The sequence below is a fragment of the Impatiens glandulifera genome, chromosome 1 (genome assembly GCF_907164915.1).
Source record: "Impatiens glandulifera chromosome 1, dImpGla2.1, whole genome shotgun sequence".
Taxonomy (NCBI): Eukaryota; Viridiplantae; Streptophyta; class Magnoliopsida; order Ericales; family Balsaminaceae; genus Impatiens; species Impatiens glandulifera.
In genome coordinates this window covers 15,629,143-15,644,067 of record NC_061862.1, presented here as the reverse complement: position 1 = coordinate 15,644,067, position 14,925 = coordinate 15,629,143, and the positions used below count along the sequence as shown (strand labels likewise).

The 14,925-nt window shown below is 40.8% G+C and overlaps 1 protein-coding gene across 1 annotated transcript; it reads right to left on the bottom strand.

The window, feature by feature from the left end:
* Positions 1 to 12,162: 12,162 nt before the first annotated feature.
* Positions 12,163 to 14,349, bottom strand: LOC124919043. The gene has a single exon (XM_047459163.1). It carries the CDS (start codon positions 14,347 to 14,349, stop codon positions 12,163 to 12,165), a length of 2,187 nt encoding a protein of 728 aa, XP_047315119.1.
* Between the last annotated feature and the right edge of the window lie 576 nt (positions 14,350 to 14,925).

The window sequence follows — 14,925 nt, the reverse complement described above, 5'->3', positions numbered from 1 at the left end:
AGATCCGTCATCGTTGGAGCGTTTGGACTAATGGGGTTAGCGTCCCCGTTAGTTGTTTTGATGTTGACCCGGGCGCGCACTATCTTTGTTACATCCGAATGTGTGGTACGTTTCTAGGTGCTAGATGAAAATCCAATGCCAATCCGATGGTCTTGAATCTTGCTACAACGTTTAAACATAATTTCGACCACACAAGATTATCAGTTTATATTTTTAATAAAAGAGTTATTTTGAAAAATATTTTTTAACACTTTATTTCATTTATCTTTACCAAAATTCCACAAAAATATTTTAGAAAACATAATATAAATTATGTTCATTATTTTTATTTTTAGGTAATTTTGGGATTTTTAGGGTATTTATTTAATTGTTTTAAGCCATAAATTATATATAATCTATGTTTAAAATCATTGTTAAATAATTTCAACCCTTTTGGTTTAATTTGGGTAAAATAAATACAATATTTTAACCTCAAATTAATTTTTGATTTTGGATTAATTTTTCTAATTAGAGTTTAATTATCATAATAATTAACCATAATTTATTTTTTAATCTATTTTTAGTTTATTTTGAATTTAAAAATTCAAAATATTATTTTAATATTATTATAAATTAATAATATTATTTATAAAATTAGGGTATCCTATATTTTTATTCTTACAATTTTTAAAATTTAAAATTTAATTATATAGTATAATATAATTAATAAAAATAAAATTATTTATATATATATAATTATTTATTAAAAAATTCAAGTAAAATAAAGTATAAGATTAAAAGTTAAAAAATAAAAAATAATATAATGACGCATTTAATAAATATGAAGAAAAAAATAAAAACATATTTTAACCTAATAAATATAAATGAAGGAAAAAATTAATATTAAAGAAAGACAAATAATAAAAAAAATTAATTTATTTTTATTTAAATATATCACAAATTAAATTTTTAAATAGGTTGTTATATATATATATATATATAATATATAATTATATAAATTATAAATTTATTAATACTGAAAGACTTACACCTAGTAACTATCATATATATAATCACCATGAATGAAAAAAAATTAAAGTATTATTATGTAAATATATTTATTATTTTGATCTAGAAATGACCAATCAAAGATATATAATCATCACCAAACTTACCTTATTTTGAAAATTATACACTAACAAATTCATCATTATTAGTCATCTACCCTCACTAATTATCGGTCACATTATACCATCATTTATCATTTTTATCGATCATTCCCTTAATCACTCAAATTCACACCCACATATACCACAATCACATAACTTCACTTTAAACAATATGCATTAACAAACTCAATTTGGACATTTTGATCAATTATTCATGTAATTCCTCAAATTCATACCCACATATTCCACCATCACATAACATTATTTTGAACATTATGCACTAACAAACTCATTTTAGACATTTTGATCGATAATTCTCTAATTCCTCAAATTCACACACATATATCACATTTTAATATTTATAATATCCCTCCACAATTCGCATTAGGTGGGACACAAACCATTTATGATTGTTGAAATTATTTTATAATTTTGTGTATTTGTATATATTGTATATAAATGGAGAATTTATTTTTATTTAAATATACCACAAATTAATTTTTAAATATGTTGTTATATATATAATAATTAATATGTATTAGTTATTATTTTAAATATATATTAAAAAAAATATTTGGTATAACTTATCCATTAACTTCCGGTTGAGTTTATATTTATATTAATCAACCCGATTCATTTTGTCTAACATAAAGATCCAAATCACTCAAATCGCTCAAAGTAAAGTTATTGGTCACATTATACCATCATTTTAGACATTTTTATCGAGCATTCCCCTAATCTCTCAAATTTACACCCACATATACCACCATCACATAACTTTATTTGAACATTATGCACTAACAAACTCATTTTAGACATTTTGATCGATTATTTATTTAATTCCTCAAATTCACACTCATATATTCCACCATCACATAACCTCATTTTGAACATTATGCACTAACAAACTCATTTTAGGTATTTTGATAAATAATTATCTAATCTCTAATCTCAAATTTGAAATGTGAACACTTTAACCACTACACCACTTGTGATTAGGAATGACAATGGGTACCCGTATACCTAATACTCGTGGGTACCCGATGATCGGGTTTGGATATTTTAAATTGGGTTCGGGGTCAAGGTCGGAGATGAGGAGTAAAAAATGTTACCCGATCGGGTGTTCGGGGTCAAGAATGAGGAGTATTAGAAACTCAAACTCGATACCCGAATATATTAATATTAATATTGTACGCGTTCATTTTTCGTTCCCTTTCGATTTTCTGGCGCGTGTGCCCCTTTTTTTTTTAATTGGCATACGCTCCCTTTTTTCGAATTGAATTGGCCCGTACAGGTTTTAAATCGACACACTCGCATATTTGTCGATCTAATTGACTTGAGAGTCGCCACCTTAGTTTACTTCCCAAAGAAACTAAGGAAAAGAAAAATCAGAGATTCATTTTAAGAGTCCGGTGTTTGGTTACGTATTAGGAAAGGGCCTACGGCGCTATGTCCTATACGCCTGTCTTTACAGACAGTCTCTACTCCTAAGTAATTGGCCATATGATGTTTGAAAGATTATTACGTTTTCATTTTGAGTTCAGAACTCTTTTCCTTGTGTGAGAAATCTTGATCATTTTGCAAGGGGCTAGTCCTATTCATGGGGTATCTGACAAGGATAAGGCATTAAAAAGTATTAAAAGGCATTGAAAGACATCAAAGAGCATCGCAAGGCATAGAGCAACCTTGTCAAAGAAAAATGATAATCAGAATTCCCGAGAAAAATCAAATGAGGATAGATGAGGAGAATGACAATTCGATTGGAGGACTAGAATTTTATTCTTTTGCTCAAAGGAGAGAAGGGAGTGGATTAACTTAAGGTCCTAAGTGTTTCCCGATTTAAAATTTTCAGAGTTAAAGAGAACTCCGAACACAACACATTAAAATGAGTCATTTTCAAAAATAATTCCCAAAATTCCTAAAAGTTTCATATGATAGTCAAAAATATTATTAAAAGCTCATAGTAATCGAGTTTGGAATTTTCGGAGTTATAGAACCCCCGATATGACACTGCAAAGATAGACATTTTTCCAAACGGGCCCTAAAAATTCCGAGAAAAATCATTTTTGAAGAAAATAATATTTTGGAGTTTTTGGGAAAATTTGAGAAAGTTTGAAAGTGGCTTGAATGTTAGAATCATCATTTTAAGGTGGTTTGTTAAAATTGGGAAACAAACAGGACCTAAGTTTATATTAATTTTTTTTTTTTGAAAGTTTTAAATTAAAATAAAAGGAAAAGAAAGTTTAGAGGTCCAATTGAAAGGAGGGAAAGAGTTCAGGGACTACTTTAATTTCGAATTAAATAATTAATTCAAAATTAAAGTTGTTAGGCATATTTAAAAATAAAAGAGGCCTGGGGGCTTCTTTGCAACTTCAACAGAAGTTGAGGGAAGAGGATATAACAGAAATACTCCTCGTCTCCGGCGACCCCTCCGGCAATGGCGATTTCCGGCCAGACGATTTCCGGCGACACTGCGCCTGAGATCGAAGATCGTTCTGAAGGCGAATCTTCCACTGGTCCGTTCATCCCGTCTGAGTTCCATCTTCTTCCCACTATAGTTCGTCCTGTTGATTCGACGAATCTCAAAGAGAGAGAGAGAGAGAGCTTGATGTTGTTTCTTCAAACTGCAAGACCGCCGCAACTTAAATTTTTTATCCTTCATCGCAGCTGTGATCACCGCGACAGTTCGCCTAGCCGCCTGAAGTTGAAGTCGCACCTAATCTTCCACAGCTGAAGAAGACACTGCAGAATAACTAGAACACAGCACCTGCACCTCTTTCCTTTTGGCGAACGCAGATTTCGGAATTCCAGCAAAAATGGACTGGAATCCTAAAACAGAAGAATTCTAATCCTAATCTAGACCTAAGCTATTCTCAATCAATGCAATTAACAGCTAAAGTTTAACCAATACAGTATGTTAATTCAGCAAAGTAAACAATCCAATAAGAACTCAAGTGAACTGCAGGTTCAAGCTTCAATAATGACTGGCATCGGTGTAAAAAACCGATGCCTCAAACATAGTACTACGATCTACATCGAATAGACAATTACCTGAAGTGAAGAAATCGACAGAATGGATAACGGATCGGAGCTCTCCTGGATCTTCCGCGTGAATACTCCTTCTAGTTCTGCTGTCGTGCTGTATTCGTTTCCTTTGACCAAATCCGAAAATGGAGTTCTTCTCTCTCTGGACGGAATCGGAACTGCTTCTTCTTCGCGATGGAACTGTTCCCTGGATTTTTTGTAACTTTCCCTCTACTCCTGAAAACTGCCCTCTTTTTCTAAAACTCACCAACTGCCCCCCTTTTTAATTTTATTACAGGGGTTCATTTGTAATTAGCCCAAAAATTGAAGGGCACGCTTGGAAGAAAAGAAAAAAAATATATATTTCCCCCTTTTTTTTTCTTTTCGTTTTACTCCTTTTCCATTTTTCTTTTTTTGCACCTACACACTAAACGAATCACCCCGGTCGCGTTTTTGCTCAGAAAATTGTGAAAATTTTATGGTCAGTTCTTAACACCACGAACATGAATCTCCTTTTTGAATGAACCCAAACGGACCTTCCTATCCAAAGTTATGATATTTTAAAGCCACCCCTCCATTTCAATCTTTTCAATCCCGTGGTTTTCACTTTCATAACTTTAATAGCCCATAACTTTGTGCACAGAGCTTTCCCCACAATGAGGTTGGTACCATTGGAAAGGAAAGACTCTTGCCTACATCCCCATGTTCTCCTTTGCTTACGAAATGGTCCGTGTTGGTCAGGAGACTAGCTTCACAAAAACGTGTCAGTTCACGCATCACCTTCTCTGCGGGCGACTTGGACTGAGCTTCAGGGAGAACTGGGAGAAGTATTTGGTGTCGTTGGAAAGGTAATTCAAAGGGCTTTCCAACGGTAGCTCATACACTGAATATGGATCATTGGTGCAAAAGATATGATTTTTAGAAGTGCAACATAGCTTCAGCTAGCTCCCAGGACTTGAATCGGTAGTTTTTCCTTCTTTTTGAGCATTTTCTGCACAAATTTGCAAACAATAACATTATACTCAAAATTCAAGATTTTTCAAAACGTACAACATGAACGTGTCACGGGTTAGGAAAACAGAGTCGTTATGAAACTCGACATTTGGATCGTTATCTTTTAAGCTTTACCGGGTCAGTTTTCCAAGAGGTGATTCTATTTTTGTTTTTCCGGTTCAATAAACAAACATGAGTATTATTTTGGGCCGGGTTTTTCTATTAGGTATCTAGGGTGTAAAAATGGGGTGTCTACAGAATGCCCCTCTTGGACAGAGTTTGGAGAAAAAAAAATCTTGTTTTCATAAAACATGTGTCCAAGCCTGAACAAATAGGCGCCGCATTTTTATTTTCTCATTTTTAGCCCGAGTTGAATGAATGAAAGAGAAAAGAAAGATACAACCTGACAGTGTTCTTCATTGGTTTTTCTCTTTTAGCCCTTTTCACATGTGAAGAAACCAGAAGTATGAGCCATGAAGCGATCCTCGTGGCGTGCCTGTAAGAGAGAATGAGACATTAGAACAAGTTTCGTATCAAAGCTTACATAGGAATTTTGGGAAGCAGCATCTTGTCACGATCAGATTCAATAATAGACCGTCATGAGTCATCTTTTCACAGCCGATCTCGTGTGAATTCTTGTCAAGTGAAAGTTCACAAGTAAAAACCTGCAAAACAAGAGAAATACAATGATAAAGCCAATAGGCTGTCAGTTTAAGAATCAGTTAACAAGCCTCTGTGGTATATCCTCATCAAGGAACCCTACAACTCAAAACGTAATCTCCTAGGTTCACCGATTGACAAAATAGTCGTTCGTTGAGACCTTCTAGAACCATGTACCCCTCCGAGGGTACTCTTCAACAAAGCAACACAACCCTTTGTCTTCAAAGGATTGAAATCATCGAGTCTTAGATGGTCTCGATGAAGAAGGCAACATGCCAAAATCCGTGGAGGATCCTTGTGGCTTCAAACATTCATAAGAATTTTTTTTATTTTTTTTTATTTATTTATATTTTTGTGAACGCCGGAACAATGACACTCGCGACGATTAGGGATAGAGAAAACAATCGTCTCCCCAACTGCAAGAGCAGATCGGAGCAATGGGGTTTCTCCAATGAATAGAAGCGAAGAAAACAGTCGCCACCCCGGCTGCGAGAGCAAACCGGAGCATGGGTTTTCTCCATCGAGCGGTAATGAAGAAGTCAATCGCCCCTCCGACTGCACGAGCAGATCGGAGTTTGGGTCTTCTCCAATTAATGGTAGCGAAGAAAACAGTCGCCACCCCGGCTGCGAGAGCAAACCGGAGCATGGGTTTTCTCCGTTGAACGGCAATGGAGAAAACAATCGCCTCCCCAACTGCGAGAGCAGATCGGAGCAGGGGTTTTCTCCAATGAACGGCTATGAAGAAGTCAATCGCCCCTCCGACTGCAAGAGAAAATCGGAGTTTGGGTCTTCTCCAATTAATGATAGCGAAGAAAACAGTCGCCACCCCTGCTGCGAGAGCAAACCGGAGCAAGGGTTTTCTCCGTTGAACGATAATGAAGAAAACAATCGCCTCCCAACTGCGAGAGCAGATCGGAGCAGGGGTTTTCTCCAATGAACCGCTATGAAGAAGTCAATCGCCCCTCCGACTGCAAGAGCAGATCGGAGTTTGGGTCTTCTCCAATTAATGGAAGCGAAGAAAACAATCGTCACCCCAGCTGCGAGGGCAAACCGGAGCATGGGTTTTCTTCGTTGAACGACAATGAAGAAAACAATCGCCTCCCCAACTGCGAGAGCAGATCGGAGCAGGGGTTTTCTCCAATGAATGGCTATGAAGAAGTCAATCGCCCCTCCAACTGCTAGAGCAGATCGGAGTTTGGGTCTTCTCCAATTAATGGATGCGAAGAAAACAATCGTCACTCCGGCTGCGAGAGCAAACCGGAGCATGGGTTTTCTCCGTTGAACGACAATGAAGAAAACAATCGCCTCCCCAACTACGAGAGCAGATCGGAGCAGGGGTTTTCTCCAATGAATGGCTATGAAGAAGTCAATCGCCCCTCCGATTGCAAGAGCAAATCGGAGTTTGGGTCTTCTCCAATTAATGGAAGCGAAGAAAACAATCGCCACCCCGGCTGCGAGAGCAAACCGGAGCATGGGTTTTCTCCGTTGAACGGCAATGAAGAAAACAATCGCCTCCCCAACTGCGAGATCAGATCGGAGTAGGGGTTTTCTCCAATGAATGGCTATGAAGAAGTCAATCGCCCCTCCGACTGCAAGAGCAGATCGGAGTTCGGGTCTTCTCCAATGAATAGAAGCGAAGAAAACAATCACCACCCCAGCTGCGAGAGCAAACCGGAGCATGGGTTTTCTCCGTTGAACGGCAATGAAGAAAACAATCGCCTCCCTAACTGCGAGAGCAGATCGGAGCAGGGGTTTTCTCCAATGAACGGCTATGAAGAAGTCAATCGCCCCTCCGACTGCAAGAGCAGATCGGAGTTTGGGTCTTCTCCAATTAATGTTAGCGAAGAAAACAGTCGCCACCCCGGCTGTGAGAGCAAACCAGAGCATGGGTTTTCTCCGTTGAACGGCAATGAAGAAAACAACCGCCTCCCCAACTGCGAGAGCAGATCAGAGCAGGGGTTTTCTCCAATGAATGGCTATGAAGAAGTCAATCGCCCCTCCGACTGCAAGAGCAGATCGGAGTTTGGGTCTTCTCCAATTTATGGTAGCGAAGAAAACAGTCGCCACCCCGGCTGCGAGAGCAAACCGGAGCATGGGTTTTCTCCGTTGAACGACAATGGGGAAAACAATCGCCTCCCCAACTGCGAGAGCAGATCGGAGCAGGGGTTTTCTCCAATGAACGGCTATGAATAAGTCAATCGCCCCTCCGACTGCAAGAGCAAATCGGAGTTTGGGTCTTCTCCAATTAATGGTAGCGAAGAAAACAGTCGCCACCCCGGCTGCGAGAGCAAACTAGAGCATGGGTTTTCTCCGTTGAACGGCAATGAAGAAAACAATCGCCTCCCCAACTGCGAGAGCAGATCAGAGCAGGGGTTTTCTCCAATGAATGACTATGAAGAAGTCAATCGCCCCTCCGACTGCAAGAGCAGATCGGAGTTTGGGTCTTCTCCAATTAATGGTAGCAAAGAAAACAGTCGCCACCCCGGCTGCGAGAGCAAACCGGAGCATGGGTTTTCTCCGTTGAACGGCAATGGAGAAAATAATCGCCTCCCCAACTGCGAGAGCAGATGGGAGCATGGGTTTTCTCCAATGAACGGCTATGAAGAAGTCAATCGCCCCTCCGACTGCAAGAGCAGATCGGAGTTTGGGTCTTCTCCAATTAACGGTAGCGAAGAAAACAATCGCCACCCCGGCTGCGAGAGCAAACCGGAGCATGGGTTTTCTCCGTTGAACGGCAATGAAGAAAACAATCGCCTCCCCAACTGCGAGAGCAGATCGGAGTAGGGTTTTCTCCAATGAACGGCTATGAAGAAGTCAATCGCCCCTCCGACTGCAAGAGAAAATCGGAGTTTGGGTCTTCTCCAATTAATGATAGCGAAGAAAACAGTCGCCACCCCGGCTGCGAGAGCAAACCAGAGCATGGGTTTTCTCCGTTGAACGGCAATGAAGAAAACAATCGCCTCACCAACTGCGAGAGCAGATCAGAGCAGGGGTTTTCTCCAATGAATGGCTATGAAGAAGTCAATCGCCCCTCCGACTGCAAGAGCAGATCGGAGTTTGGGTCTTCTCCAATTTATGGTAGCGAAGAAAACAGTCGCCACCCCGGCTGCGAGAGCAAACCGGAGCATGGGTTTTCTCCGTTGAACGACAATGGAGAAAACAATTGCCTCCCCAACTGCGAGAGCAGATCGGAACAGGGGTTTTCTCCAATGAACGGCTATGAATAAGTCAATCGGCCCTCCGACTGCAAGAGCAAATCGGAGTTTGGGTCTTCTCCAATTAATGGTAGCGAAGAAAACAGTCGCCACCCCGGCTGCGAGAGCAAACCAGAGCATGGGTTTGCTCCGTTGAACGGCAATGAAGAAAACAATCGCCTCCCCAACTGCGAGAGCAGATCAGAGCAGGGGTTTTCTCCAATGAATGGCTATGAAGAAGTCAATCGCCCTCCGACTGCAAGAGCAGATCGGAGTTTGGGTCTTCTCCAATTAATGGTAGCGAAGAAAACAGTCGCCACCCCGGCTGCGAGAGCAAACCGGAGCATGGGTTTTCTCCGTTGAACGGCAATGGAGAAAATAATCGCCTCCCCAACTGCGAGAGCAGATGGGAGCATGGGTTTTCTCCAATGAACGGCTATGAAGAAGTCAATCGCCCCTCCGACTGCAAGAGCAGATCGGAGTTTGGGTCTTCTCCAATTAACGGTAGCGAAGAAAACAGTCGCCACCCCGGCTGCGAGAGCAAACCGGAGCATGGGTTTTCTCCGTTGAACGGCAATGAAGAAAATAATCGCCTCCCCAACTGCGAGAGCAGATCGGAGTAGGGGTTTTCTCCAATGAACGGCTATGAAGAAGTCAATCGCCCCTCCGACTGCAAGAGCAGATCGGAGTTTGGGTCTTCTCCAATTAATGGTAGAGTCTCAGGGACAACAATGCGTAATCACCCCAAAAGATGGAGTTCACGGACAAGGGTAAAGAGAACAACGTCTCATGACCATAAGCACAATCGAAGTGGGAGTTTCTCGAGTAAAGGAATTAGAACATCCGAATCGCAGAGACTAGGTTCTAAACCAAGGATTACAAAAGAAACACATAAAACGGAAGACTAGTATTAGCATGGAACTTTGAAAATGGCTCCAGCAAAGACTAGAGTATTCGGACCACATGAAGTGAAAGATAAAGACACAATCAGCACGTGGCTTGAAGATATGAATGCATGTTGTTGCTTTTTTTTTTTAAATGTCCCTAGTGAAGACGAGGGCATTTAACCTCTGTGATGCAAATACAATGAAGCATCTTGCACAAGGCTTTGAAAATGTGAATGCGTGTTTTTTTTTATTTATTTTTTTTGAAAAATGCCCCTAGTGAAGACTAGGGCATTTTACCTCTGTGATGCAAATACAATGAAGCAGCCTGCACAAGGCTTTGAAAATGTGAATGAATGTTTTTTTTTTTTGAAAAATTCCCCTAGTGAAGACTAGGGCATTTTACCTCTGTGATGCAAATACAATGAAGCAGCTTGCACAAGGATTTGAAAATGTGAATGCATGTTTTTTTTTTGTTTTTTTTTTTTAAAAAAATGCCTCTAGTGAAGACTAGGGTCTTTTATTAAAATGATGCACAAACAGTGAAAGAAGACTTCGATCTCTATGTCGCGTGGTTAGCTCTGGATCAAAACATTTTCAGCGAATAAGACTTGCGGAAGGTTCTGGACTGTCTCAGCCAAGACGAAATCCGACTTCTTTCTTTTCCTCTCAACGCAGAAAGATCTGACTGATAAAACCTCGCATTTTGCACAAACGATTTGTTGTGAAATGGTCATCAAGTGACCGAATTTCTGGCTCGAGGTAGGGCTTTGGTATTCATTTTTTAGAACCACCTTGAGCCGAGTGTTTCAGAGTTTCATCTGCTTCCCTCACAACATTTTTTTTTAGTATCATCGGTATATCTGACCGAATCGATACGCTTAGCGAGATCGCTCAGCGGTGATTTCAAAGTCTCAACCTTTTGATGAATACTTTGCTCATCGATTTCTCTTCTCTTTTTTTTAGTATCATCGGTATATCTGACCGAATCGATACGCCTAGCAAGGTTGCCCAGCGGTGATTTCAAAGTCTCAACCTTCTGATGAATACTTTGCTCATTGATTTTTTATAGCATCATCGGTATATCTGACCGAATCGATACGCCTAGCAAGATCGCTCAGCGGTGATTTTAAGGTCTCAACCTTTTGATGAATACTTTGTTCCTTGATTTCTTTCTTTTGAGCATGTCTCTTTTCGCGAAGCCAGACAATTCTCCTAATCCACTCAGCTTTCAGGTTAGGTTCGGGTTCTGCTGTGTCTCAAAGGGTTTGAAAACAAAGATTTTTCAACAATCGCAAGGTATTTTTGAAGGCAGTTGACAGACTAGACTTCCCTACGTGAGTCTTTTAGAAAGACTTCGAAATCGCTTTTGGAAACAGTCCTCGATTAAGAATTGGTCTTAACGCTTACTCATTTCATAATGTCCTCGTTGGTTCATGACAATAGAGATCACTGTCTTCTTCACACTAAGGATAAAAATGTTTTGAACGATTTTGACCGAACCTATTTGATAGGTTGCCTACCTATCCCCTGAGGATGGGGAATCAGGTCCAAAGGTAGTTCAATAGTTCTTCTTTCAATTCTGAGTGCAATGGATTGAAAGGAAAATGAAAGAAATTCTCTCAACGTGCTAGTTAACAGGTCCTCAACATGTTTTTTTTTTAGAAACTTGACTTTAACAATCACGTTGAAAGTTTTTTTTCGTTTTTGTTTTTAAATGCATTTGCAAAAATGCCCCTAGTATAGAAACTAGGGGTTCGACGACAATGTCATGAAATGCATGCTTGTATGCGAATGCAGAGAAAAGATGTTGAATTCATGATATGCATTTTCCGGAAATGCCTTTTGTAGAAAGCAAATGGGCTTAGGCGTTCACCTCATTTGGAACATCTTTGACAATCACGGAACACGTGAAATGAGAAAACCCCCATGATTTTTTTTCTTTTTGAAACAAATCAAAACCATGTCGTTGATTTCTTTATCTCAGGAATAGTATTTCTTGAGCGTGTCAAGATTAAAGGGTGATGAACACTCATCGACATCGAGAGTGCCGAGGCGAACAGCTCCACCTGAAAAAATCTGCTTGATGATGAAAGGTCCCTCCCATGGCGGCTGAAATTTTCCTCTAGGGTCCTGCAGCTCTCGGGTCTTTCTAAGAACAAGGTCCCCTACAACAAGATGCCTAGGCTTAACCTTCTTGTTGAACGCCCTTGCCATGCGTTGTTGATAAGCTTGTGTCTTGCATAGGGAATCTAGCCTTCAGTCCTCCATGAGTGATAGTTGATCGTATCTGGACTTCAGCCAATCTTCCTCGATGACGTGGCTCTCCAAAAGAACCCTGAGAGTAGGCAATTCCAACTCAATGGGTTGAACTGCCTCCATGCCATATACCAACGAATAAGGAGTTTCGCCTGTAGAGGTCCGAGCGGTGGTTCGGTAACCCCACAGAGCATAGGGTAGCTTCTCATGCCAATCCCTATATGTTTGTGTGGTTTTCTTCAAGATTGAGATCACGTTCTTGTTAGAAGCCTCGACTGCCCCGTTGGTTTGCGGTCGATATGGTGAAGACTTATGATGCTCGATTTTGAATTCTCTTAAAAGTTCGAGCACATTACCTTGAAAGTGTCGTCCATTATCGGAAATCATCGAATGGGGAACCCCGTATCGACTAATGATATTATTGCGAATGAACTTTGCCACGTGGTAGGATTTGAGGATTTTGAATGAAGAAGCCTCAACCCACTTGGTAAAGTAATCGATAGCGACCAATATGAATTCATGGCCATTGGATGCGTGAGGGTGGATTTTCCCAATGATGTCGATTCCCCATGTAGAAAATGGCCATGGAGAAGTCATGTTATAGAGGAGAGAAGCGGGAGTATGCTTTAGATTAGCATAAATTTGACACTGGTGACACTTCTTGACGAACGCAATGCAATCTTGTTCCAAGTTCTGCCAAAAGTAGCCTAGCCGAAGAACTTTCTTAGCAAGAGCCATGCCATTCATGTGGGAACCGCAATTCCCAGCATGCACTTCTTCCATGATGGTAGTAGACTCCGCCTGATCTACACAAAGCATGTTTTGTCCATCAAAAGATCGTCGATAGAGACATCCCGCCACAACCACATAGCTAGTGGCAAACTGACGGAGAGCGCGACGCTCTTTCTTCTGAAAGTGGGCAGGGTATTCCCCCCTTTTGATATATGATTGAATGGGCTCGAACCAAGGTTTGCTTGAGATACTAGTGTTAGCAACCACTAGTTTCTCATAGATGCGATTGCACCTTTGTTGGATTTTGAGTGGCTTGATCTTGATTCCTTCGGGAATTTGAGTCATTGCCGCGAGAGTTGCAAGTGCGTCAGCGAAACGGTTCTGACTCCTTGAAGCATGGATGAAAACAACACTTTCGAATTTGGCGATTAAACGCATGAGAAAAGAATGATAAGGTTTAAGATTGTCGCCTTTGACCTGCCAATCCCCATTGGCTTGTGAGATTACAAGATTCGAGTCTCCAATAACCTCCAATCTGCTAATCCTCTTCTCGCTAGCTAACTTGATCACAGCAATGCATGCTTCGTACTCAGCCTCGTTGTTGGTGACACTATAACTCAAATTAACAGAAGTAGGATTATACGTGCCAGCAGGATCGATCAAAAGGATACCAATGCCGTAACCATGTCTGCCCGACGCGCCATCGAACATTAACTTCCACGTTTCGGATTGAACAACCATGATCTCATCATCTGGGAAGACCATTTCTTTGTCATCGTCTTCAATGGTGATTAGTTGATCAGCTAGGAAATCAGCCACTATACTCCCCTTGATCGACTTTTGCACGGTATATGTGATGTCATATTCTGAAATCATCATCATCCATTTAGCAAGACGCGGCGAAAGAAGAGTTCTTTGAAACAAGAAACGAATGGGATCGAGTCTCGACACTAGCTTGATTGGGTGGGCTTGCATGTAGTGGCGCAACCTCTTCGTTACCCAGGCTAGTGCCCAACAAACTTTTTCCACAGAAGAATAGTTCAACTCGTAACCGGTCATCCTTTTGCTGAAGTAGTAGATGGCTACCTCCTCTTTGTTCTCGTTCTCTTGGGCCAACATGCTCCCCATGGATGACTCGGTGACGGTGAGATAAAGAATCAAAGGAACTCCTGGCCTCGGAGACATGAGGATAGGAGGGGATTGCAAATTAGCTTTCACCTTATCAAAGGCGTGTTGACAAGTGTCACTCCAGACGAATTTTTGATCCTTCTTCAGAAGCTTGAAGAGAGGATCGCAAGTGGAAGTGAGTTTACTGATGAAGCGACTAATGTACTGGATTTTCCCGAGAAATCCTCGAACCTCTCGCTCGTTCCGGGATGTTGGCATGGCCGTGATGGCTGCAATTTTGCTAGGGTCGACTTCTATTCCTCTCTGAGTAATTAGAAATCCCAGCATCTTACCGGCAGTAATACCGAATGTGCATTTCTTTGGATTTAAACGAAGTTAGTATTTCCAAATCCTTTGAAGGAACTTCTCTAGGTTTACAATGTGTCCCGCTCGATTCCTGGATTTCACAATCATATCATCGACGTAGACTTCAACTTCTTGCGGATCATGTCGTGGAGAATAGTGGTGGCCGCCCTCTGATACGTGGCTCCAGCGTTCTTCAGCCCGAAGGGCATCACACGGTAGCAGAAGGTGCCAACTTCAGTGATGAAAATAGTCTTTTCTTTGTCCTCAGGCGCAATCAAAATTTGATTATAGCCTGAGAAACCATCCATGAATGATAGGAGCTCATGACCAGCCGCGTGGTCAACCAACACGTCAATGTGTGGGAGTGGGAAATTATCTTTGGGGCTAGCCTTGTTGAGATCACGGTAGTCCACGCACACACAGACTTTTCCATCTTTCTTAGCCACGGGGACCACATTGGCGACCCATTCTGGATATTCGACAACATCTAGAAAGTCGGCTTCCAATTGTTTATGCACCTCTTCCTTAATCTTGTCGACCATGTCAGGTTTCATACGC

Coding starts and splice junctions, on each gene's coding strand:
- LOC124919043 (XM_047459163.1), bottom strand. CDS start 14,349: ATGCTGGGATTTCTAATTACTCAGAGAGGAATAGAAGTCGACCCTAGC.